The sequence below is a fragment of the Trichechus manatus genome, unplaced genomic scaffold, assembly GCF_000243295.1.
Source record: "Trichechus manatus latirostris isolate Lorelei unplaced genomic scaffold, TriManLat1.0 scaffold00009, whole genome shotgun sequence".
NCBI lineage: Eukaryota > Metazoa > Chordata > Mammalia > Sirenia > Trichechidae > Trichechus > Trichechus manatus.
The window spans coordinates 11,332,614-11,357,874 of record NW_004443945.1 but is presented as its reverse complement, the minus strand read 5'-3'; the positions used below and the strand labels follow the sequence as shown (position 1 = coordinate 11,357,874).

Genomic DNA, 25,261 nt, shown 5'->3' with positions numbered 1-25,261 from the left:
CCCTGCTACTCTGTCTCTCAAAGTATTTGATTGTATTCAGGAAGCTTCTTAGCTTTGGTTTAGTCCAGTTGTGCTGACTTCCCCTGTAGTGTGTGCAGGACAGCACAACTTTGAAGTAACTATTTAGTATATATTTAGAATTCTGCCTGCTTTTAATATTTACACTTGCAGACTACAGTGGAATGGGAGTCACAGAATGGGATTAAGGAATGTTTGGTACATGATCTGGAGAGAATATAGTTTGTGATATGAATGGGGAGGGATTATAGTCAAAAGCACAAGACTACATGGCTTTTGAATACTTACTCAGCTACTTATTAGCTATGTCACTTGTTATGTAAAATACTGTAATTTTCCTAGCCTCTCTCTGGCTTAGTTTTCCCATCTGTAAGTTGGAGATAATACCCATCTCAGAGCAATGGTTGTGGAGATCAAATGAGCAGTAATGGATATAAAGCATGATAATGTAAGAATCAATAAATATTAGCTAATATTAGTGAGATTGGCTGTCTGTGGACCTTAGTTTGCTCATTTGTAAAATAAAAAGGTCAGACTCTTATGATTTATTTCTCTGTTTGTGTGCATGTATTTAAAATTTCACAACTTTTCATGGTGAAATTCTGAATGATAACCATGTACCTTAAAGATCATCCAACCAATCTTCCTAATTTTACAGATGAAGAAATTGAGGCAAGAGGCTTTGCTTGCTCAAGGGCACATGGTAGGGTAGTAGCAGCATCAAGCAGAAGTGGGAATTTTTAATTTATTTTTTATATTTTGATCTTTTAAAGGTATAGCCTTTTCCTTTTGTAATAGATTCAGTTATCAACACATTGTTTATTGAGCCTTTACTATATACATGAAACTATACTTACATAATGTGAGGAACAACACATTATACAAATTTATGTAAAAAACATGACTTTTGCTTTGCAGGACTTTACAGTCCCTTCTTATCTTACTGAAGTCATTTTCCTGGTATAACTCAGTATTTTACTGAGGCTGCAAATTTGAATTCCTGACTTGTTTTAGGATGAATTTGATATTCTTTGTACTCTGCCTCAGCTAAAGAGGAGAATTTACTGGAAAAATTTGGGTTGTAATTAAAAACATTTTCATGAGAGTGTCATAGTGCTTGAATGTACTACTTTTATATATATATTCAGTGGCCTGACATCAGAAGAAAATTAGTAAAGGTAGCTGGAATACTTTCTGCAAATTTGAACTTTGAAGATTAAACATTTTCTTTTTTCATCTAGGGGACAGTCAGTGGTGTGCTGCTAGTTACACCAAATAATATTATGTTTGATCCACATAAAACTGACCCCTTGGTTCAAGAGAATGGCTGTGAGGAATATGGCATCATGTGTCCAATGGAAGAGGTGATGTCAGCTGCAATGTACAGAGAAATTTTGGATAGCAAAATAAAGGAATCCTTACCCACGTAAGAGTGGTATTTATACTCCTTTGCAATTTTGTTTCATCTTAAAATAACTGACCCTGGTCTAATACTCTTAAATATTTTTTATTAGTATTACTACAGCTGCTTTTCATTTTACCAGTTCTGAAACAAAAATATATGTAGTATTGAAAAGATTATTCTTAATACACCTAGAATTGTTGAGTTGTTTTATATTTATATTTGTATATTTGGTCAGAGAACCAGATATTTGAAAAGGAACCTCTAGAACTCATTTCATTCAGCGTTTACTAGCCTTTTTTATTCCCACACACCATCGAAATTCCGAGTTATATCTGAGTATCATCGTCAAGGGTAGTTTTCAAAATTTCCTTGGAAGTGCTTGAAGAGTTGGCTGTAAGATTTGGGGGAGGCCACATGAGCAAAGACCTGACATTACTATATCCAGAGCAGCTTGCTTTTATTTATTGACTTATATATTTGCACCCTTCTCCACCAGAGAAGTAAAAACTATAGGGGAAAATAACTGAAGTTATATGAATGTAAGGACTTACCTTTGGAATATACTGATCAGGGAATTTATGTGATGCAGAGAGAGGAGGTGTGAGATTGCATGTCAGACACAACCTTGAAAGTAATGTGACTGACCAAAGTAATGACCAGAGATAAAAAGGAGGAATGAGAAATAAAAGGATAAAAGGTGAAAGCTAGGTATGCAAAAAAAGATAGAAGGAGAAGTAGAAAGGAAGAAAAGCAGTGTGTAATAGAAATGAATCCCTCCATCCCTCCATACATGACTTTGTCAACAGTTTAGAAACTGACTTGACTTTAATTGATAATGATATTTATATCCCTGTATTAGCCCACAGGGATAATGATGGTGGCTATTTGTTTTTAAACTAACTCTTGAGGGCTAGAACCACTTACAAAGGAAAAGAGCAAATTTTTTTTTGTTTCTGAGGCAGACTACTACATGAGTTGTTAGGATACCTGTGCTAGACTAAAATCAAAAAGTCTCTGTTATACCTTACACCCAAAAGAAACTATTTTGGGTTGGTAAATTGATCTTTAAAGGTACAAACAATTCCTAAGAAGTGTCATTAATCCCTACTGTTACCTATTTTTATAGATCATCATAAGTCAGCTTCAGCAAATTTGGGATTATTAGGAGTGGGAGGAATGAATTATGGGAGGAATGAAGATTAGATTAAAAGAGGAAGATATATATGTATATGTGTGTGTATATATATTTATATGTATGTAGATATATATGTGTATGTGTGTGTATACACAAACATACAGACACACACACACATATTTATTCCTCAAAGAGTTAGTTTAAAAACAAACAGCCACCATCATTATTCCTGTGGGCTAATACAGGGATATAAATACCATTATCAACTAAAGTAAAGCCCATTTCTAAACTGTTGACAAAGTCGTGTATGGAGGAATGAGGGGATTCATTTCTAATGCACATCAGTTTTCTTCCTTTCTACTTCTCCTTCTTCCCTTCCTATCTATCTTTTCCAATCTACCTCTCTCTCTCTCTCTCTGATCTATCTACTGTTCGGTGAGTTTCACTCTCCATTGTCCCACTTTCCCATTTGTACTATGATACTTTGGGAATCTCTTCTTCAGAGACATATGTGACTGTTCTGCATGGATACTGTAAAACTCCTCTTACAGATCACTGTTTTATCATTCAGAGTGTTGACTGGAAAGACCACCAAATACTTTTTTAATTATTCAAAAAGATAGATCTTTAAATCCTACCTCATGGATTGATAAAAAAACAAATACTTAGCACTAAATCAAATAAATAAAGCAAGTGATTTGGCAGAGTAATGTCATGTATGGCAAAAATAAGTTATGAAATTTGATTGGTTTTCTTTCATACTACTTGGAAAGTTAGCTTCAAAGGTATTGTCCTGCTGCTACATTGAACAGTAGCAGCATCTTTGGCATAAATTAGTGTTTAGCCTTTCAGTATGTTAACTCTGAAGGGTAAAACACTTATCTAAATACGTATCTTCTTTTTAGGTTTGTTAACTTTATCTCTTACTTTAGGGTTTTATGAAGAAAATCTGCTAGATGCAATTTTAGTTTCTCAAAACTTTCCCCAAGTTCCAAGATCCTATGCATGCAGTTTGAGTGAATCACCATTAGATGACACTATTTCATGTCTAATAGATAAATCAGATGCTTGTCTTTCTTAAAATGAATCAGATTCACATGAGCCAGAGATAAGAATTAGACTTCAACTAGTTAATTCTTTTTTAAAAAAATTAATTTTACTTATCCTGGTTATAAAAATTACACATACTTGTAATAGGAAATTTGAAAAATACCAAAAGTAGAACAAGAGGAAAAGAGTTCTACTAGCTTCACCATCCAGAGACAGCCAATTATTTTTGGATTGTTTTACCTTCCAGTCTTTTTTTTTCTAAGCACATTTTTACATGGTTCATGTACTATATAGGCATAAATATTATTTTTTTCTACTAAGCACTCATAGAATTTCTGTTTATCACAAATCATTTGTAACCATCATTTTAAATTGTTGAATTATATACATGGTATGCATATTTGCATTACCTCTTTCCAGAACTTAACCTGTCTCACTTTTAACTATTAGTGATTAACTGTAAAATGCCATTAAACATGGAAATCTATATCCAGTTATGAACCATTCAGCTTAAACTCTTTGGCTGAAAAGTTCTTTTAGCACTATTATTAAGAGTTGTTGTTAGTAGTCTGAAGATTTCCTCTAGTAAGTACTTTGCTCCAATTCCATTCACTTTGGTTTTAAGCCTTGCATTTGAACCATATATTTTAGTTTATTCTCTCTTTGAATGCAGATAAGCCCTGTGCCGCCAGCGTATTTTTTTTACTTTAGGAAATTAAAAATTTTAATAAAACTTTTATGTAAGTTTATTATTTATAATCCATTAGTGAATAAATTTTAGTTAGATTATATAGCTTCAGTCAGAACTTATTTCCCCCAATTCTCTGCAGGTAGATTACACAGACATACAAGGAAATCGTACATGGCTGTTTCCCAGATCTCATGCAATTGATGCAGACTACTTGGTCTATATGATTAGGTCAGATTTTTGTTGCCGTGTTAAGAGATGTATGCTACATCCTTTTAGAAAAGCCTTTTTAGTGAATTTAATTTGTTAAGTTTGTGGAAAATAAAATGCTATAATTTTAGAAGTCTAATAAATTTTATTTTTGTTTACTGACAGAGAGATAGAACAGTTATCCGTAAGGGACTTCTGCCATTTAAAGAAAATGTCAAGAAGTAACCCTGATGAAATAGACTCAAGAGTCCGTGATATAGGAAATGATAGTGCCAGCACTGCCCCCAGAAGCACTGAGGAGTCTTTTTCCGAAGATGTGTTCGCAGAATCAGAACTCTCTCCTATACGAGAGGAGCTGATCTCTTCAGTAGAGCCATGGCAAGATAAATCTTCTGATGTGTCATCAGAATCTGTGCAAACTGTCAGTCAGACTGCAACAGAACGTGTGGCAGTGATATCAGAGTCTGCTAGTATTCCTGGTCACCTAAAATTCAACAGTGGACATTCTACAAATGAAGTTGGGACTCTGTCTCATAAAACTGATTTAAATAATGTTGAAATGGCCATAAAGGAAGGATATCAGGTTACAGATAATTTTCAAGAGATATCAGGCCCTGAAGAGCAAAGCACAAGTATAAAAGGTAACGGAGACCAGAATGTTCTTCTTGCTGAGAATTCACTACACCAAGGAGAGGGTGAGAAAAAAAGTATGCCTTATGCCGAAGTAACAGAATTTAAACAAAAACAAACTGTCAACAAAGGAAAACTAGGGAAGGAGCAGAATCGGGACTCAGAGACAGAGGTGGAAGAACTGCGCAAACTCTGGAAAACCCATACTATGCAACAAACTAAACAGCAAAGGGAAAATATTCAACAGGTGTCACAAAAAGAAATTAAACATAAAATAGCAGCTGCTGATGGACATGTAGAAGGTAAGTAAGTGTTAAGGAGTATATGAAGTTAGTGTATCTTATTGCGTATTACCTCATTTCTCACTGACTAAAAAGCTGCTGTATGTTAGGCCACTCTGTAGTCAATGGCCCTTAACTGATGTTACCATTGTTATTGTTGTTCGGTGGCATCAAGTCGATTCCAACTCATAGCAACCCTGTGCACCACAGAATGAAACACTGCCCGGTCCTGCGCTGTGCTCACAATTGTTGTGCTTGAGCCCTGTTGCAGCCACTGTGTAAATCCATCTCGTTGAGGGTCTTTCACTGACCCTGTACTTTACCAAGCATGATGTCCTTCTTCAGGGACTGATCCCTCCTGACAGCATGTCCAAAGTATGTAAGACGTAGTCTTGCCATCCTTCCTTCTAAGGAGCATTCTGGTTGTACTTCTTCTAAGACAGATTTGTTCGTTCTTTTGGCAGTCCGTGGTATATTCAATATTCTTCACCAACACCACAATTCAAAGGCGTCAGTTCTTCTTTGGTCTTCCTTATTCATTGTCCAGCTTTCTCATGCATATGACGCAATTGACAATACCATGGCTTGGGTCAGGTGCACCTTAGTCTTCGAGGTGACATCTTTGCTTTTCAACACTTTAAACAGGTCTTTTGCAGCAGATTTGCCCAGTGCAGTGTGTCTTTTGATTTCCTGATTGCTGCTTCCATGGGTGTTGAAATCCTTGACAACTTCAGTCTTTTCTCTGTTTATCATGATTGGTCCAGTTGTGAGGATTTTTGTTTTCTTTATTTTGAGGTGTAATCCATATTGAAGGCTGTGGTCTTTGATCTTCACCAGTAAGTGCTTCAAGTCCTCTTCACTTTCAGCAAGCGAGGTTGTGTCATGTGCATATCACAGGTTGTTAATGAGTCCTCCTCCAATCCTGATGCCCCTTTCTTCTTCATATAGTCCAGCTTCTCAGGTTATTTGCTCAGCAGACAGATTGAATAGGTATGGTGAAAGGATGCAGCCCTGACACACACCTTTCCTGACTTTAAACCATGCAGTATCCCCTTGTTCTGTCCGAACAGCTGCCTCAATCTGTGTACAGGTTCCTCATGAGCACAGTTAAGTGTTCTGGAATTCCCATTCTGGTGTTACCATAGGTACATATATTTAGTCTCCGGGGTCTACTGCCTTTTCCTTGCTTATCCCACATTGTACACACGTTGAGCATCTTTTCTACCATATTTATTCCTGATTCACTGCATGCTATCATTAAACAATTTGTTTCTTGAAAGTGCATACAAGTTTGGTAATACCTTTGATTTCTCACTTTTTTTTAGTTCTTGGTGTGTTACCTCATGAAGTCTTTTTAAATTACATATATACTACCTTAATTGTGATTTTCTAATTGTCACACGTGTGTACGTAGTACATTTGAAACCCATTTCTTTTTAAAAGTGCAATTACACATAAAAATCAGTTTCTAAAATTCTTGGAAATGTCCAGAAGTTCTGTCATACTCCAATGAAATGTTTTTCTTTTAACCCAGCACTCAGGATAAATAAAAACACCATTTTGTCTTTGATTTTTTTTAATGTACTATTCAATTATGAAAATTACAATAATAGTCTTTGATTTCTAATATACAATGCTTCTGCTTAATACATTATGGGTTAAGTGGGGTGTAACTTGGGTAGCATTTCTGATGTTACTTCTACTGGAATACTGATTCTAGATGAATCCAATTTAAATTATTATGGAAAATTTCAAACATAGAAGTAGAAAGAAGAGTATAATGAATTCCCATTACTTCAGTATCATCAACAGCTGTCAATATTCTGCCACTCTTGTTTCATCTTTACTTTTTCCTTCTCTTTTTTTTTTTCCTTGTTGGAATACTTTAAATGTAATCCAAGAAATATTTAATTTCACCAATAAAGACTTTACAGATAATAATTTTTATTATAGTCATAACAGCATTGTTAACATCTAAAATAGTGGTTCGCAAACTTTTTAGATTGTTAAAAATGACCAAGGATCCCACAGAACTTTTTGGAATTGTCTATCGATGTTTTACTCTTTTAGAAATATAAAGCTAAGAATTTTTTTTTTTTTTTAATTGTACAAGTACACATTTCATTAGCTGTCAGAGAAATGACATCACACATCCTGTAACCTCTGGGAACCTCTGCTATACCCTAACAAAACAAAGAATCTGAAAAAAGCAAGTAAATAGTATTTAGACAGGTCAACTTAGATATTATGGATTTATACCTGATTTAATTAAAATGTGTGCCAAGACAAGTTTATAAACAATTAGCTTTATAAATTTTATTAAATCATCTAATTATACAGTGACAAATTACTGACAAAATACTAGATTTTAATTTAGTGAAGAACTCTTAAATATCTTTTCAAGTTTCTACTCATTCATACCTCTTCTCTGACACTTTCTGAAAGGTAAACTTTTCTCATTTTTTTCATTGCATCTCATATATATTTTTTAAAATTTTATGTTTCCTTTCTAGACTGTAAGATCTTTGATAGTGGAAGCCATATCGTTTTATCTCTTAAGTGTCTAGCAGAGGACCTGGGTCTAGTATTCTTGAGCAACTATTTACTCAGACACACTTTCTTGATTTTCTTCCTTCCTCACTTGTCACTTTTTCTCAACTCCTTTGCTGGTTTTTATACAGTTTTATACTTCATCTTAACCTCTTAATAATGGCATGCCCTACGGTTTAGTATTTTTTCTCTTCTTTATTCTCCACTCTCACTATTTTCCCCCTATTTCACTCAACTCCAGCTACAATGCCCACCTTTACTTTTTCTTGAATATGCCACGCATGCTCCCTCTTCGTGAAATGTTCTTTCCTCAGACAAATATGGGGCTAACTTCCATACTGCTTTCATATCTTTCTTAAATAATCTTAACTTCTCAGTGAGGCTTACTCTGAAGACCCTTATTTAATAGTGCAAATTGTCCCCCCTTCCATTTCTGCAAACAGTATCAATACCTTTTACACTACTATTTTTTATAGCACTATCACCTTCTAATACTTTATATTATTTAAATTTATCATGTTGGTAGTTTTTCTCCTTTCCCCAGTGTATGAGCTCAAAAGGCAAGCATCTTTATGTCTTTCATTAACTGATATATTACTAGTACCTAGAACAGAGCCTGGTTGTTAGTAGATGCTCATTAGATACTTGTATGACCATCAAGAAAGCCCAGGTCAGCATTCAAAAGAAAATCATTTGTCATGAAGTCACTTCTGACTCATGACAACCCCACGTGTGTCAGAGTAGAACTGAGTTCCATATGGTTTTCAATGGCTGATTTTTTGGAAGTAGATCTCCACGCCTTTCTTCTCTGGTGCCTCTAAGTGGACTGAAACCACTAACCTTTCAGTTAGCAGCTGAACTTGTTGACCTCAGTACTCAGGGATTCCAGATCAGCATGAGCATTAGCATTATTGTGGTTCAAATGAGATAACAAATAACAGCAATAAGTAAACTGATTGCCATATTCTAGCTTTAGCTTTGCCTCAAAACGCTTTTCCTTTAGGAATATTGTATAGCCTGTAAAAACAGTGCATTTGGTAGACTTCTCACCCTACCTACTTCAAAGTCAGAATTTTCTACAGTTTTTATACCAAATCACATGTCCAGAAATGATTCTTTTCACTCTTGAGTATTGAAACTCGGGACAACTTAGACATAAATTTCAACTAAGTGCTACCAAAGTGGTTGATCTGTAGGGCCTTCTTTAATGATTATTTGAAACAAATTTGTTATCAGCATATAAATATAGATAAAACCAAACCCATTGCCATCAAGTCGATTCCAAGCAACCCTACAGGACAGAATAGAGTCGCCCCATAGGGTTTCCAAGGAGCAGCTGGTGGATTCGAACTGTTGATATTTTGGTTAGCATCTTGAGCTCTTAACCACTGCACCACCAGGGCCTCATATATATAGATAGATAAATGTTATTGTAATATCTTCGTAATGCTCATTACATTGAGATTTCCATGTTTTAAATTCTAAAATAATATAATACTTTATACAAATGTAGTATAATTTTACATTGAAGGTAAAATTTAAAACTATTCAAAAGGGCAGTTTCACAACAATGAAAGTATCTTGCAAAGACCTGTTTTAGAACTAATGATCAGTGTTCTTACCTTACTTCCTTGTAAAAAAAATTTTATCGTCAAGTGAATAAGAGACATGTTATCACAGTGCCACAAAATGGACATTTTACTATATGGACTTTTCACCATTATAAATATTCTTTAAGAATTTTGCTTGGGATTTTTTTTTTCCTTTCATATGAGCTTTAAAAAAATGAATAAAAGATGTTATGTTGTGTAGCAGGGTAGTTTGGTGCAGAGGGCTATTAAAATCCTTGACTTGGCTCTGCCACTTTTCATAACTATAGATTGTCAGCAGTTTAACTTCTCTGAGCTTCAGTTTCTTCATTCTTCCTCTGTAAAATGAAAATTATAACACCTTTATGATTCACTTTATAGAATTGTAAGCACAATTTTTAAAGTGAAATAATTTATTAAAATGTATTAAAATTCATTAAAGTAAGCCAGTAATTATTATATATTAAATAAGCAGATTAACAGTAATATCAGACATCAAGAAACTTTTGATTTACACTTAATTACGTTCTCTCTATTCAGAAATGTGCTAGGGACAGGGTTGTCCCAGTAGGAAAGTTATTTTCAGCCACTATGGATATTTATTTATTTTTTACATAAAATCAGCATCATACTGTATGCAGTGTTGTGTCTTTCTTTTTTGACTTAACATTTTTTAATAAACATTTTCTCATGTCATTATAGTACTTTGAAAACGTGGTTTTTAATGGCCCTATGATCAGCTGCTAACCGAAAGGTTGGCAGTTCAAACCCGCTAGCTTCTCTGCAGGTGAAAGATGTGGCAGTTTCCTTCTGTAAAAAATTACAGCCTTGGAAACCCTATGAGGCAGTTCTACTCTGCTCTGTAGGGTTACTATAAGACAAAATCAACTCTAGGCAATGGGTTTTTGATTATAATTTATTTAACCATTCAAGGTGTTTCCCAATTTTGATGTTGTAAAGAATGCCAAGTGAATATCTTTATTCAAATATCTTTGACTGATCTGATGGTTGCCTTATGCTTTAAAACTTTTGATAAAGATAAAATAAGGGATTCTGTTTAATCGTACTTTAATGTTAATAGGTTTGGTTGGGGGTGGGGGACGGTATGGAAGCGTCTGGGGAGGAGAGAGGTCCTATTTTGATCAAATACTAAAAAGAGAAAAAAATGGCTGATGTGTGTAAATAGATATCTCTGCACTGTTGTAGTTTAGTTTCTTTTCTTTTTTTTTGAATTAAAATTTGTTTTAAGTAACCAATTAATTCTTTTTAATTGTTGTAATTAAATGAAGTTTACGTTTCAAGTTAGTCTCCCATACAAATTTTTTTTTTTTTACATACATTTTTATGAGACCCCAACCACTCACCCCATTCTGCAACAGCACACTCCTCCCCTCTGCCCCTGATTCCCCATGAACATTCGACCAGCTCCTAACTCTCTCTGCCTTCCCATCTCACCTCTGGACAGAAGCTGCCCTTTGGTCTCTTGTATCTACTTGACTAAGAGGCACATTCTTCACAAGTATCACTTTATGTCCCACAGTCCAGCCCAATCCCTGTCTGAAGAGTTGGCCTTGGAAATTGTTTTAGTTCTGGGGTGATAGAGAGTTCAAGGGCCATGCCTTCCAGGGCACCTCCAGTCTCAGTCAGACCATAAAGTCTGGTCTTCTTACTAGAATTTGAGTTCTGCATCCCATTGTTCTATTGCTCCATCAGGGACCCTCTGTTGTGTTCCCTGTCAGGACGTAAGTAACCAATTAATGCTAAGTTGCTTGAGATTCCATAACAGGGAAATATTCAGTTTTCTGATTGTTAGTGACTTTGTAATGTCATAAAACTAGAATAAAAATAAAGCTGTTGAATAAAACTGTTGGAATAATGGTAAAAGAGCCTTCCTTTTGCCAGATGCAAATACTGGGGTTCACATAGATTATGTACCTTGCACTCTGTTACACAGAAACAAAGCCTTGACTTGTACCCAGTTCTCTTAAGTGCTCTTTTCTCCACAGTTTGATGTCTTCACATGCTAATTAAGTTGATTCACATGCCATCAAGTTGATTCCGACTCATAGCAACCCTACAGGATAGAGTAGAACTGCCCTGTAGGGTTTCCAAGGAGCGGCTGGTGGATTCCAACTGTGGACCTTTTGGTTAGCAGACGAACACTTAACCACTGTGCCACCAGGGCTCCTAATTAAAGTCCAGATTCCTGAAGTCTACCATATTGGCAAACCCTCAGTATACCTTATGTCAGCATCTAGGGTTGGAAGAATTAGAAATAATTCAGGCTTAAACTGTCCAAACAGTAGCTGAATCTAGTGTATTACTGACAGTTTTATCACATCTTCATATATAGGTAGATGGCATAGGACTGGGCAACATTTCATTCTGTTATTCATTAGGTCACGCTATGAGTCAAAACCAACTCAACAGTGCCTAACAACGTTTATGTAAATTATGAAGTAGTATGTCTATATATAAAATCTTCTGCATTCTCTGTTAACTTTTTAGAATGATATCTAAATGTTGTTAGGTGCCATCGAGTTGGTTCCAACTCATAGCGACCCTGTTTGTAGAAAATTTAAAGGTTTATTTTAATATGGTTGTTACAGATACAGATTTAATAAAATTCTGAAGCTTTTACATTTTTTCCTAATACTCTACAATTTCAGTTCAGTAAGTTGGCTGTTTCGTTAAGCTTAGTCTTGCTGTACCTGGGACTTTGCCTTGATGGAAAAAAATGCAAGTTACATAAGAGAATTCGCTGATGTGATTGCCAGTAAATTTAGTTTTATTCTGTAATTATTTGTCAGCAGTTTGGAAATAAAACATTACCTAATCTAAATTATTTAAACATGCTGTATGAGAATTAAATAAGCACTGTTTGCTTCTCATTCCTAGGTTCTGCACTGTTAAAAGAAAAGAGAAGGCATCGATTACATAAATTCTTATGTCTCAGAGTTGGAAAACCAATGAGGAAGACATTTGTATCTCAAGCAAGTGCAACAATGCAGCAGTATGCCCAGAGAGATAAGAAACATGAATACTGGTTTGCTGTGCCACAAGAAAGGTAAAAAAAGTGAAACATTATTGAGATTTCTTAAATTAGAATTTTTTGTATATCACTTTCCACTAGTGACTGAGTACTTTTGAAGCATATAGTTTATGATTAAAACCTCACATTAACTCTATTAGAAAGTATTTAGCTACTATTTTATATATACTGTTTAACTTACCTGATTTTTAATCTTATTCCCCTTTTTGGTTTGATGCAAAAAGAGTGACCGTGTAGCAGTTTTAGTAGTAAAGAAACTTAGTTAAAAGGTCTTAGAGCAAGAAGGTTCATCAAGATATTAACTGGTATGGCTCCTCCCTCAAGGCAGATAAAGATTTATAATCCTTTTTTTAAAATGTTCTCAAGTACTTGTTGAATGCCTGTTACATGACACTAAATTAGTATGTGGCCTTCAAACTATTTTTTTGTACCCCATGCACACAAAAAATTTTTTTAATCATAAGCTTAAACAGTTACAAAGGGTGTTGTTTTCACTGTATTGTAAATATGGAAATTTTAAGTTAAAACTGATATATTGATCTTCTAAATATGTCCAGTGGCATCTAAACATCGTTACAGTTTTCCCTCTACCACAGTCCATTTACAGCTACTTGGATGCGCTCTTCTTTAACACTTTAGAATTTGCATCATTATTTTTTCTCTTTGAACTTGTATTTCCATTACACCTCCTCATAGAATTTTATTAAAAGGTACTATATTTTTATTTCTTATTGTATTTCTTTGCAACAAATTATATATACATTTACATACACACACAGACACACACACACACACACACTGAAATTACATTTACTTTTCAGTTTTCTATGACTATTACAAAATAGTAAAGGGCCTAAGATTTTACCCTACTTTACCCTGCCTATAAGCTAACAAGTTAGCCTGCCACAGTTTGATGGATTCTGGCAAAAAACACAGAATGATAGCAATAGCAGTAGCCAAAATATTAGCATTTGTATGGGTTTTTTGAGGCCTCAGTTTCCACAGGATGATATGAAGAAAGCCAGGTGACACCTGTATATGCCTTAGGTTGTGTTTCAGAAGACAAACTCTAAGCTTAGGGAACCTGAATCTTTTATAATTGGCAGTAAGCAAGTTTGCTCTTCGCCCCAGAGGAGATACTGTCTTTATGTTCCAAGGCTGTTTCCTATACTAACAGACTTGAAAAGACAGTGCTGAACAAAGGTACTTAGTGCCTTTGCTCACAAGACATGCAAAAAACCAAGAAATCCATGGAAAATTGTCTGTCAGCAACCACGTGGTTTCATGTGTTAACTACATGCAGAATAAAGTTTTATTTTATCACTGCAGTTTTTATTAACGGACAATTGATCAAAGCAACATAGTATAAATTGTCATAACTCTTATACATAAAAAGTAAAATTTCATAGGAAATGCATGTCTTAATGAGATAGATGGGCTTTTCCTCTTCAGTTAGTTTACATATCTGTTGGTGAATATTATTTATTGAAAGGGTGAGATGAAATTCAGCATCAGTTCTTCCTGTCCTGTTTTTCTTATAAGTACTGATAAGCTTTGTTCACATAAAAAAGTAAAAGAGAGTGAAAAGCATTTTCTTATAATATTATCACTCAGTTTAATTTAAACTCAACATGTTTCTGTTTATATTCCAAACGTGTTTCTGTTTACATTCCAAAAATCACTAAATCATCTTTCATCAAAAATTCTTTTCAGTGAATAGCAGTGAACGACTACATTAGGAACTCCTTCAGTTTTGTGGAAATCAGTGAATTAGAGACCACTGGTATGCAGACCCTGGTGGCATAATGGTTAAGAGTTTGGCTGCTAACCAAAAGGTCGACAGTTCGAATCTACCAGGTGCTCCTTGGAAACCCTATGGGGTAGTTCTACTCTCTGCTAAAGGTTCACTATGAGTTGGAATTGACTCGACAACAATGGGTTTTTATGGGTTTTGTATACAAAAGGACTTACTACCCAGTCTTTAGAATCATTCACTTTTTAACACCAACCTTTGATACTCAGGGAATTTTTATACTTTTAAGACATGCACCATTGTAAAATTCTGGATAGATAAGGATATGTCCTTCTTTCATAAAATAGAAGTACTTAGTTGAAAACAGAGACAGAGAATCTTTAAGATACCTTGACCATACTGTTTTCAAGCAGATTAATATGAGCAAAGAGTAACATATGGAAGTTGAAGATAAAGAACTTCGTTCTCTTAGAAAGTCTATATATGTCACTTTGAAGATAGGTAATGATAAAAGTTCCTCCCCTACTCCCTAGATAATGTGCAATACAATGTGTGCATTCAACAAAATGTGATTAATTAAAAAGTATGGTATGGTTTGCGTAGTTTATGAATACCTGAAAGAGAAAGAGTCAGATAATTATAGATAATTTTACCTGGATCAGAATTCAAATTTCTAGTGATGTGGAGATGACCACAGTGAAAAGTATAATAATATTATAGCTTTAAAACTAACATAAAAATTTAGTTTTTCTTATTACTGTTGGCTTTATTTTAATTTGTAAAGGAATTTTCTATTTTAACATTGTCCCTACACTTTGGCCTGTGTTCATTAAAATTAAGTTTATTAGGATTCTGAACTTTATGGTACACATGTAACCTAGGAAAACTGCAGTTTTGACAGTGAAAAACCACCTGAAAAATAACTTAACAGCCTTTTAATAAGTTAGCTATCACATAAGGGTGATTTTTTTTTTCTTTTTTAATCATTAGATCAGAACCATTACAGAACAATTATTACTGATTGGTGTATTTTAAATGAGAGATTTATAATCAATTTTCAGTTATTCATACTAATAAAAGCCAATAAAACACAGATATTTAAAATGTGTGCCTGACCCCAAATATGTTTATCAGTAAAGCAAACATTGGCTTTACTGTAGTCAACAAAAGATTGAAAAGAGACTGAAGAGATTTTAAAAGATTAGGTCATCTATCCCTGAACCAATAATTTACTGTGTGCTGCTGGTATCATTGTTTAAAAGTTGAACACATAAATTTACATTAACTTGGAAAAGCTCTATGCAATGTCCAGGTTTCAAATATGCAACTAGTAATTTGTTTACCTGTATTTTAGATTATTAGATCATTGTGTAAATGAAGTCAAAATTGTGGGTTTAATTATCCTTCCCATCACTAGGTTCTCTAAAGAGAGAGAACATTCCTATAGACAGCACCTGAGATAGTCAAAAGCATGCCAAGGAAAATCTTGGTACAGTTCTCTCAGAACAGCTCATCAGAACACAGCCAAATAAATTTAATGTCTTCCTGATAGTAGGCCTTCGTTATCTTTTTATATAAAACAGTATCTTTCTGTATATTTTAAGTTTTCAAGTTTTTTGTATGATTTCACTTATATAAAAAGACAAGAAAAGGCAAATGTATAGAGACCAAAGTTTATTAGTGGTTACCAGGGACAGGGGGGAAGAGGAAGAGGTAGGGGTTAACAGTGATGGAAAAAATTGCATTGGATTAAGGGTAGGGTTGTACAGCTAATTATTGTAATTGCTGTCAGTAAGTTGTACCCCTGTAAAAAATTGAACTGACAAAAGTTGTGCGGTAGATACATTTAAAACAATGACAAAAAAAAAAAAAAGCTCCTGCTGAGGCTGCTTATTTAAAACGAAACACTTCATGGGATTTGGTTCCTTGGTTTGGAGATTTAGGATCATAGTTTCATAGGACCATCCAGTTAGTTGGTCTAATATGTTTTTAGTGCTTCTCTTTTATCTCTTAGTTTGTTACATGGTGCCTGGGATCTTAAAAACTTGCAAGTGGCCATCCAAGGCAGGATAATTGGTCTGTATTTGCCTGGAACAACAGATGAAGTAGAGTCAGGAATAAGAGGAGGATATGGAATGTGTGGCTAATTGCCTTCACGAGCAGCTGCCTTCTTTGCCATGAGACCAGAAGAGCTAGATGGTGCCCAGCAACCATTACTGAACATTTTGATCAAAGATTCCATAGAAGAATCCTGATCAAAAGGGCTGAAATGCAGAACAGAATTTCAAATTCTCATGGTTTCCAGTCTTTCTGGAGCCAAAGGGGCTGGATGAACCCCTGGAAGTATTGCCCTGAGATAATCTTTAAAGCTTAAACCAAAAATATCCCCTAAAGTCATCTTAAAGCCAAAGGGTAGTTTAGCTTAACTAGTAAAAAATGTCTGCATTGAGCATTATGCTCTTTGAAGAACTATCTATATGAGATCAAAGTGACAACAGCAACTCAAAAGATTAGATAGGAACCTTGGGAGGGCAGTGAGTTTATGTTAATGGAAGAGGAACAACTCAGAAAAGGAAGGTAAGAATGGTTGCACATCTCGAAGAATGTAATCAGTGTTACTGAATTTTGCATGTAGAAACTTTTGAATTGGTGTATGTTTTTCTGTGTATATTCTCAGCAACAATAAAATTTAAAAAAAAATTCTTCAGGTTTTATCAAGATACTTACAAACATAAATTTTGTAATTCTAGCTAACAATACAGAATACTAGGTCTGTTATTAATAGTAACTTGCTCTAACAGGACAGACCACTTGTATGCCTTCTTCATTCAGTGGAGTCCAGAAATGTATGCAGAAGATACTGGTGAATATACTAGAGAACCGGGATTTATAGTAGTAAAAAAGATTGAAGAGTCTGAAACAAATGAGGATTCTACTAATGAAGCAGCAGCTAAAGAATGGGAGGTAAGGAGAAAAATACCAAGGTTTCATTCATCTTTTTACTTTGTAGGAATTTATAGCTTTGGTGTAATACAGTCAAGTATAAGTGATCTTTGCCCAAAAGGATAATTTTTTTTTTTGAAGGCTCGGGTTCACTGTCCAGGTATATATATGTGTCTTTATTGAATGAATGAGTAGTAATTTTGGTTAATACTGTTTGTCATTCTACTTTTGCTTTAAAATACTGGAAAAGAAACCTATTGGTAATAGAAGGACTTATCACAGTGCTTAAGCATTTGGCTGCTAACCAAAAAGGTCAGCAGTTTGAATCCACCAGCCACTACTTGGAAACCCTTTTGGGCAATCCTACTCTGTCCTATAGGGTCGCTTCGAGTCAGAATCGACTCAACGACAACGGATTTGGGTTTTTTTTGGTTTTATTATTGTGTGTACTTTAGCATATTTAGTTTAGGAAAGAGTAACATTTTGTCAAAGAAGAAAATAATATTAATCACTATTATGCTAGTTTTCATAAAACATTTATTTCATTTCTAGTTCATTTTAATTAGATCTGCATGGAGGCAATACACCAGTCATTTAATACATCCATACAAATTAGCATTCCTTTTCTAAGTTCAAGACCCAAGCCCTATCTTGATGTGATTTTAGCATTAATAATGTTAGAAAAATTAGCCAGTTTTACAAAGTAGTAAAAACTGTACGTGCTCAAACCTGCTGAACTTGTCTAAATGGCCAAATTAACACTAACCAAAATTTTTAACCCCTCTTAGATTTATCTTTTAAGAGTATATATAAACTTTTACATGCTTTGGTTATCTTGTAGGATTAGTAGAATGACAGTATCTGTGTTTGGTTGTTGTTATTGCCTGGATTAATCTCTTCTTGATGTATCAAAAATACAGAGCAGATGCTAAAATGTGATAATAAATGGGATTAATTTTTGTTATCTCCATTTTGTGTTAATGTTTGTGGTTGTTTAAGTGATATGAATGTATTATGCATGTACTTAACATGTATAATGATTGAAGGTATACATGACATGTGTTTTGTTTAAAATGTGAACCTGATTTTGAATGTGTCTAATTTCATTCTGTGTATTATGTATAGCATTGTTTCTACTGTAACTCTAATGAAGAAAAAAAGGAGAGAGGTAACATTTATTGACTACCTATTAAGTTTCAGGCTTATTTAATACTTAAACCAGAATTATTACTCTTCATACCAGTTATATTCACAATAGCTGAAAACTGGAAACAACTTGATTGCTCATCAGTAGGAGAATGAATAAATTTTGATGTATTTGTAAAATCAACTACTATATATCAATAAAAAAGAAGTATCTACTGATACAGGCAGCCAGCAACAGGGATGAATCTCAAAGATAATATGTTCAGTTAAAGAAGGCAGACAGAAAAGAATATATACTGTATAATTCTACTTACGTGAAGCTCAAAACAGCAAAACTAGTTGAAAGTCTGTCAGAGTAGTGCTTACTGGGGGTCAATGGGGTGACTAAGGGACAGGGAGTAACCTGTCCCTTATAACCTTATAGAGTACTGGGGATATTCTATATCTTAATCTGGGTGGTGATTACATGGGTAATTACATATGTAAAAAAATTCTGAGGTGCATATTTAAGACTAATAATTACTTAATTTTATTATTAATTAATTAGCGATTAATAGTCCAGATGATTAAAGATGTGTGCCTGTACTGAAGTGTTTCTTCAGTTAGATTCTGCGTACTACTGGTTAATAACATACATGTTGCTATAGTGAATATAAGTACTGTTTCAAGAAACTAGATGTTAGACAATGCAGATGGATGTGTAACAGGTGAAGGAGTTTTCAGGTCACTTTGATATTTGTGTAAATTTTATTTGTAATAGATTGGATTAGTTTTTATATGGTTCTGTATAATCTGAGGGTTGAAAGGTCCTTATAGGACATCCTATTGCTTAAAAGTGGTCTCATAAACGATGAAATTTTACAGGATTCTTAGATGTAAAGAACAGAATTTTATGAGTGAGTAAACAAGTTATTTGAAATCATTTTTGTAGTTCGGAAGGGGCTCTGAAAACCATACTTACTACTTTTTTTGTGTGACTGAATTACCTTTAGCATGTTTCTTAATGTACTGGTGTTTGGAAATACATGCTCTGTGTCTTTAAACCTTTGAGCCCTTTCTTTGCGTATTTGGGTACCGTGCAACCAAACTTAAGCATGGGAAACTCTCTCCACCCTCCCCGAGCTTTGCATTCTCCACTCAGGACTATATTTGCAATGGATACTACTTAGTGATTAGTTCTCTGTCTTGTCAGTCAAACCTTTGTCTCTAGCAAACCGTTTTGTCACTGTAGTAGTGCTCCTGTGCTGGAAATTTATCTCTGATAGAGAAAGAATGCTTTTGAAAACAGTTCTTACGTGATTTGATGAAACTTAATTTGTCCGGGAAAGGAAATGTCTCGTCTCTGGTATGGGAAAAAAGGGAGAAGATACCAACCAATTAATCATAAATACACTCTGGTAACTCTTAGCTAGTTATTTAAATTCTATATTACTAGCCTTTTTATGGTGGCATTATACAAAATTCTCCAATTTCTAAAAGTTTAAGCATATAAAATATTTATAGAATACTAAATTATATAATGATTGCAAAAATATATCTTTAAATTATTTTTGCTAATCCCAAAATTTTCAAAAAAGGAAATAAGGGGCTGCAATTTTGTTTTATAAAAGTATTTTGGTTTTCCTGTCCTACACCAACAGGAAAGTACCAAATCTTTATTGCTGCCTTGATGTTTTTGTTTCAGCTTAATTTATAGGAAAGCAATTAGAGGTTTTTCTTTTGAAAAGGAAATTTCGATTTAATTTTACTCTTTACATTTATTGTTTTTTTGCATATTTTAAAAAAGTCTTGTGATGTATAAATTTATGGTATGTTTATAGCTTTAGTCCTTCAATAATATGAGTATGTCCTTGCTTAAAAGTAGTGTAGAACACAGTGAATTAACTTTTATTTTTATTGACTAGATCTCAAACTAGATACGTTTAGAATATTGTGTATTTAAGATTGTCATTTTAGCAATCTCAGAAAAGGCTATTCTTTTAACCTATTTAAAAAATTTTCAAGCAGTGCTATCATATAAAATATAAAAAGATACTCTAGTAAAGGAAAATCTCTGTTAACTATTTTAAGAATCCTAGTTATTTTTCATTACAAATATGTGTGCATTACTTGTTACAAAATGTACTTCCAAATTGCTCTTGCTATGGTGATTCAGGATTATATCTTGCCTTATGACTATTAATTTTATTTTTGCTGTAATTGTAGATGATTTGAATAAAGCCAGATGTATAGTTAGCATCAGGAGTGACTTTGGAAAATGCCCCCCAAAACAGTTTGCCTCGCTTAATCATGTGAAAATATCAAAATCACTTCAATTTAGATTATCTTTAATTGAGCATTAGAGTATTTTGCTATTTTTCTTATGTTGAATAAGTTCACATTTTTGTATATATGATACACCAGTACAGTGGGATTTAGGTACCTGAAATGATTGAATTATTTTAAATTGTGATCAGATTTTAGCAGATTAGCCAAATAAGCTTTTTTTTTTTTAACCAAGAACAGTAAGCTATTCATATATTTTCTAATTTGTGGTTTGAATAAATATTTATCATTAGCTTGCTAAGACTTTCCAACAGCTAACCAATGCAATGCCACAGAGTCGATTCTGACTCATAGCAACCCTATAGGACAGAGTAGAACTGCCCCATAGGGTTTCTAAGGCTGTAAATCTTTATGGAAGCAGTTTGCCACATGCTTCTTCCTTGGAGGGGCTGGTGGATTCAAACTGCCTACCTTTTGGTTCTCAGGTGAACACTTTAACCACTGAGCCACCAGCTAAGACTTTACTACAGTTTAATTTATTACAAATATAGGCAAAATCAATTATGGATGTTTTGAGTTTTATAGGTCAGTATGCTGTGCATACATTATTAAACTCACCAGTTCCTATTGTTCATCCTTACAGAAGGCTGTTGTGATATTGTCTGGTATTTTATCTCAGGCCTGTCACTGGTCATTCACAGTCTTCAACTCTACCCGTACATTTTGTATGAGTGTGTGTGTGTTCATTTAAATCCATACTAACCTTGAAACGTCAGTAGTGTCACTCCACATTTTAAAGATGAAGAAACTGAGGCATGGAGTCATCCTTGAACTAGACTCATGGAGCACAGAGACAGCTTGAATCTAGCACCTTTTTTATTTTGCAACGATGCTTTTGAGGATTTTCTGGAACAGTACAGTGTAATGTCTTTTGATATGTAGACAAGTTTAGATCCCAGTTTTCTAGCTGTTTCCCTACGGAAAGAGTAAATATCCTAAAGGTTGTAGGGCCGGGGAAAGGCTTGAGAAGATGAGGCTTAAAAGCATAGCAACTCTGCTTTTATTTTATTTTGAGATTCCCTGTAAGATTTTGGCTGAGAGGGAGGTCTTCTGCTTTAAAACTAAAAATAGAAAATGATTCTTCTAGGAGAAAAATATTTTAGGACAGATGAAATTTCACCTTTTGGACCTTGTATTTTCCAGTTTTTAGAATTCTTCAGACGTTCACTCAACTGATTAGTAGAATAGGATTTATAGACCTCAGTGATTAACTATCGTACAGAGGTAGTAATAATATGGCCGTTTGAACCCACCCAGAGTTGTCTTGGAAGACAGGCCTGGCGATCTGCTTTTGAAAGGTCACAGCCTTGAAAACCCTATGGAGCAGTTCTACTGTGCACACACACGGGGTCGCCAGGAGTTGGAATTGACTCAATAGCCACTAACAACAACAACATATTTCTGTAAACTTTGACAGTTTTCTAAATTCCTGTGTATACATTATTTTGACCTTTATAGTAACCCTGTGTGTTAACCAGGGACAGACTATTTAATATATGAGCTAATCTAAGGCTCAGAGAGATTAATTAAAAATAGGTAAAATACACCCCCAATAAAATGTGTAGAATGAAGTTATATCTTTGCCCTTTAGCTTCAGTGAGAACCATGTTAATCAGGCATGCTCTCCTTTCCTTTCCTTTTTTTTTTTTTTGAAAGGCTGTCTTAGAGTTTATTCTGACAAACAATTTGAACTTTAATCTGTAATCATTCATTTACTTTAACTAATATATACCTTATATTTTTAGTGGCTCAATATATTATAATTTGCTTGAAAGTTATAAGCCTATTCTGTAATAATGATTTAAGCTTAATCAGATGACAGACACAAATCATTGAATAGCAACATTGTTTTACTATATCAATAGTTCACTAATTTAGTCACCTGTCTTTAGACCCTTATATATGGAAATACGGTAATTTTTTCTTTTTTTTCAGTTTTTTGGCTATCCTATATGAAAACATAGGTAAAAAGCTCTGATGATGAATTATTTACATCTGTGCATGAATTAACCTATAGGTAGAATTTTAAGAGGGGCTAATTTAAATGTAAAAATCTTTCCAATGACCTTAGCTCAAGATAATAATTATATTAATGCTAAAAATAATAATTACCACTACTGACACTATGTAGTAAGTATTGTTTTAAGCACTTAACGTGTTAGCTTATTTAATCCTCACAACCCTGGGAAGTAGTACTGTTTTCATCTCCAGTTTACAAGTGAAGAAACAGAGGCATACAGCAGCCATACTATAACCAGTAAAGGTCAGAGCTGGTGTTTGAATCCAGGCATACTGTCTCTAGCCCATGCCTGTAAGCTCTTTTCTACATTCTTTCTCAAAATCTTCAGAATATAACTAGGGGAAGGGAATTAACATTTATTTTGCACCCTTCATGTACCAGAATCTATTTCATATATCCAAATAAAAAATAAATTCAGTTGCCGTCAAGTTGCTTTTGACTCATGGCAACCCCATGTGTCAGAGTAGAACTGTGCTCCATAGGGTTTTCCATGGCTGAATTTTTGGAAGTAGATCACCAGGCCTTTCTTTCAAGGTGCCTCGAATGTAATGAGTTGATATGCAGACAGGTTTAGGTCAATTTCCTAGCTGACTACCTAAGGTGAGAGTAGATATCCTAGGGGTTGTAGGGCAGAGGAAAAGCATAGCAACTCTGATTTTGTTTTATTTTGAAATTCACTGTAAGATTTTGGCTGAGAGGGGGCTCTTTTGCTTTAAAACTGAAAATAGAAAATAATTCTAGGATATCTGTTTGTCTTAACTATTAGGAAGCTTTACTGCTGTGTTGTGTTAGGCATATATTTTTTGTTTGGCCTGCAATATGCTGTTTGAATCTATGGATTTCATGAGTTCTAGAAAATCCGCAGGTTTTCTCCTTTAAATATTTTCTCTTTTTTTCTGGGTCTTTGATTAGAGTATAGTCCATCTTCTCATTCTCAATATCTAACCTCTTTTATATTTTTCATTTCCTTGTTCTCAGTAGTGCATTGTGTGTAATTTCAGCTTTGTCTTTTAATTTACTAATTCATCTGTCTATGGTGATCTGCTTTTTACTTGTCAGGTTTTTTTTTTTTTTTTGTGGTTCATCAGTTATATTATTTCTATAGAAGTTCTGTTTGGTTCTTTTTCAGATCTGCTCACTCATTTTTTTAATCTCTGCTTAGCTTTAGAATTCCATCTTTATTTATTCTTAGCATCTCACTGTAGTTTATATATCTGATAATTCCAGTATCTAAATTGGGTTCACTGTTTTAGCTTACTCGTAGTTATGATGTGTTACTTGTGTGTTTGATTACCTTTCATTATGAGCTCACATTTGCTTAATCTTCATTTGTGAAAATCTTAATTGAATTGAGGGTCTTTTCTCTCTGAGAGGTTTTGTTTCTCTCAGGAGCCAGATTATGTGATATATCTGGGACAACTGAATCCTGTCTTGTGGGTCCCTGACTAAATGCAAGAAATTCAAGTTTAGCGCTCAGATTCGGCTGGCCCAAAGCTTAATCTCAGCATCACAACACTGCTACTGACATTAGTCTTCAGGGTAAGCCACCTTTCCCATTCACAGCTCCCAGCTGATTTTCCACTCTTTTCTTTTTTAATCGTGGGACATAGTAGATGCTTTTAAAAATGTCAAAATCAGGAATAAACATAGTGATAGACTGAACTTTATCAGTGGGAAAAAAAGTCAGAAATTTAAAATCCTATTAAATATTTAATAAATAGTCTTATAACATCCTTTTCATTCCTTTAAGTTTTACAAAACCCCATTAACTTCAATATATAAATTTGTAGTCAGAGAACAAATGAATATAAAACAATTAAGTGTTCAGAAGTGACCTTATGTTTCTTTTGCTTCAAAACTATACTACTGGTCTGTTGACCGTAACAGAACATTAAAGAATTCAAAATTCTGTAAATGAGTGTTCTTTTTCCATGATGGGCTATGGAAAAAATGAGATTCTTTCCTTGTTAATGAGACTGTCATTACGTTTATTTATCGTTCCAGAAATCTAATATAATATACACATATTAGAATTGAGTGGTTTTGAGTAGTTACAGGTTTTTTACTAAAACAAGAGTGAATAAATATATCTGTTTTCACATGAAAATCTAAGAATCATCTGAAAAAATATTTAATTAGGAAGTGACTTGAAATATAGAATATTTGGTCAAATTAAAACCTCACTAATATGTTTTCTAATTTGAATTTGTTCTTGATTTAAATATTTTTTCTCTACTAGATCTATTTTCCAGTAGACTAATTTCTTATTTTATATTTGCTCCTTTTGTATCTCATTTGTTATGGTTCCATGAAATGTTATGTTGAAAGCAACAGGTTTAAGGCAATATGGAGCAAAGATTTAAAATAATAGAATTCTCATTTTATAATAAAGACTGTTGTGTAAATGATGAAATGTAGTAGACCATAAGGCTAGGTAATTTCAAGGATACTATTTTATGCCCTTTT

The 25,261-nt window shown here is 34.0% G+C and overlaps 1 protein-coding gene across 4 annotated transcripts in view; it reads left to right on the top strand.

The window, feature by feature from the left end:
- Positions 1–25,261, top strand: part of OXR1 (oxidation resistance 1) — a 99,194-nt gene that overhangs the window by 50,495 nt on the left and 23,438 nt on the right. For 3 of the 4 annotated variants that reach the window (XM_004370698.1, XM_023725989.1, XM_023725990.1), the window contains exons 6-9: positions 1,260–1,444; positions 4,672–5,438; positions 12,455–12,623; positions 17,163–17,325. In XM_004370698.1, coding sequence (XP_004370755.1) covers positions 1,260–1,444; positions 4,672–5,438; positions 12,455–12,623; positions 17,163–17,325 — 1,284 coding nt within the window. Of the gene's footprint in view, positions 1–1,259; positions 1,445–4,671; positions 5,439–12,454; positions 12,624–17,162; positions 17,326–17,398; positions 19,848–25,261 lie in introns of those variants that run through there. The other variant, XM_004370699.2, reaches the window with a different exon arrangement.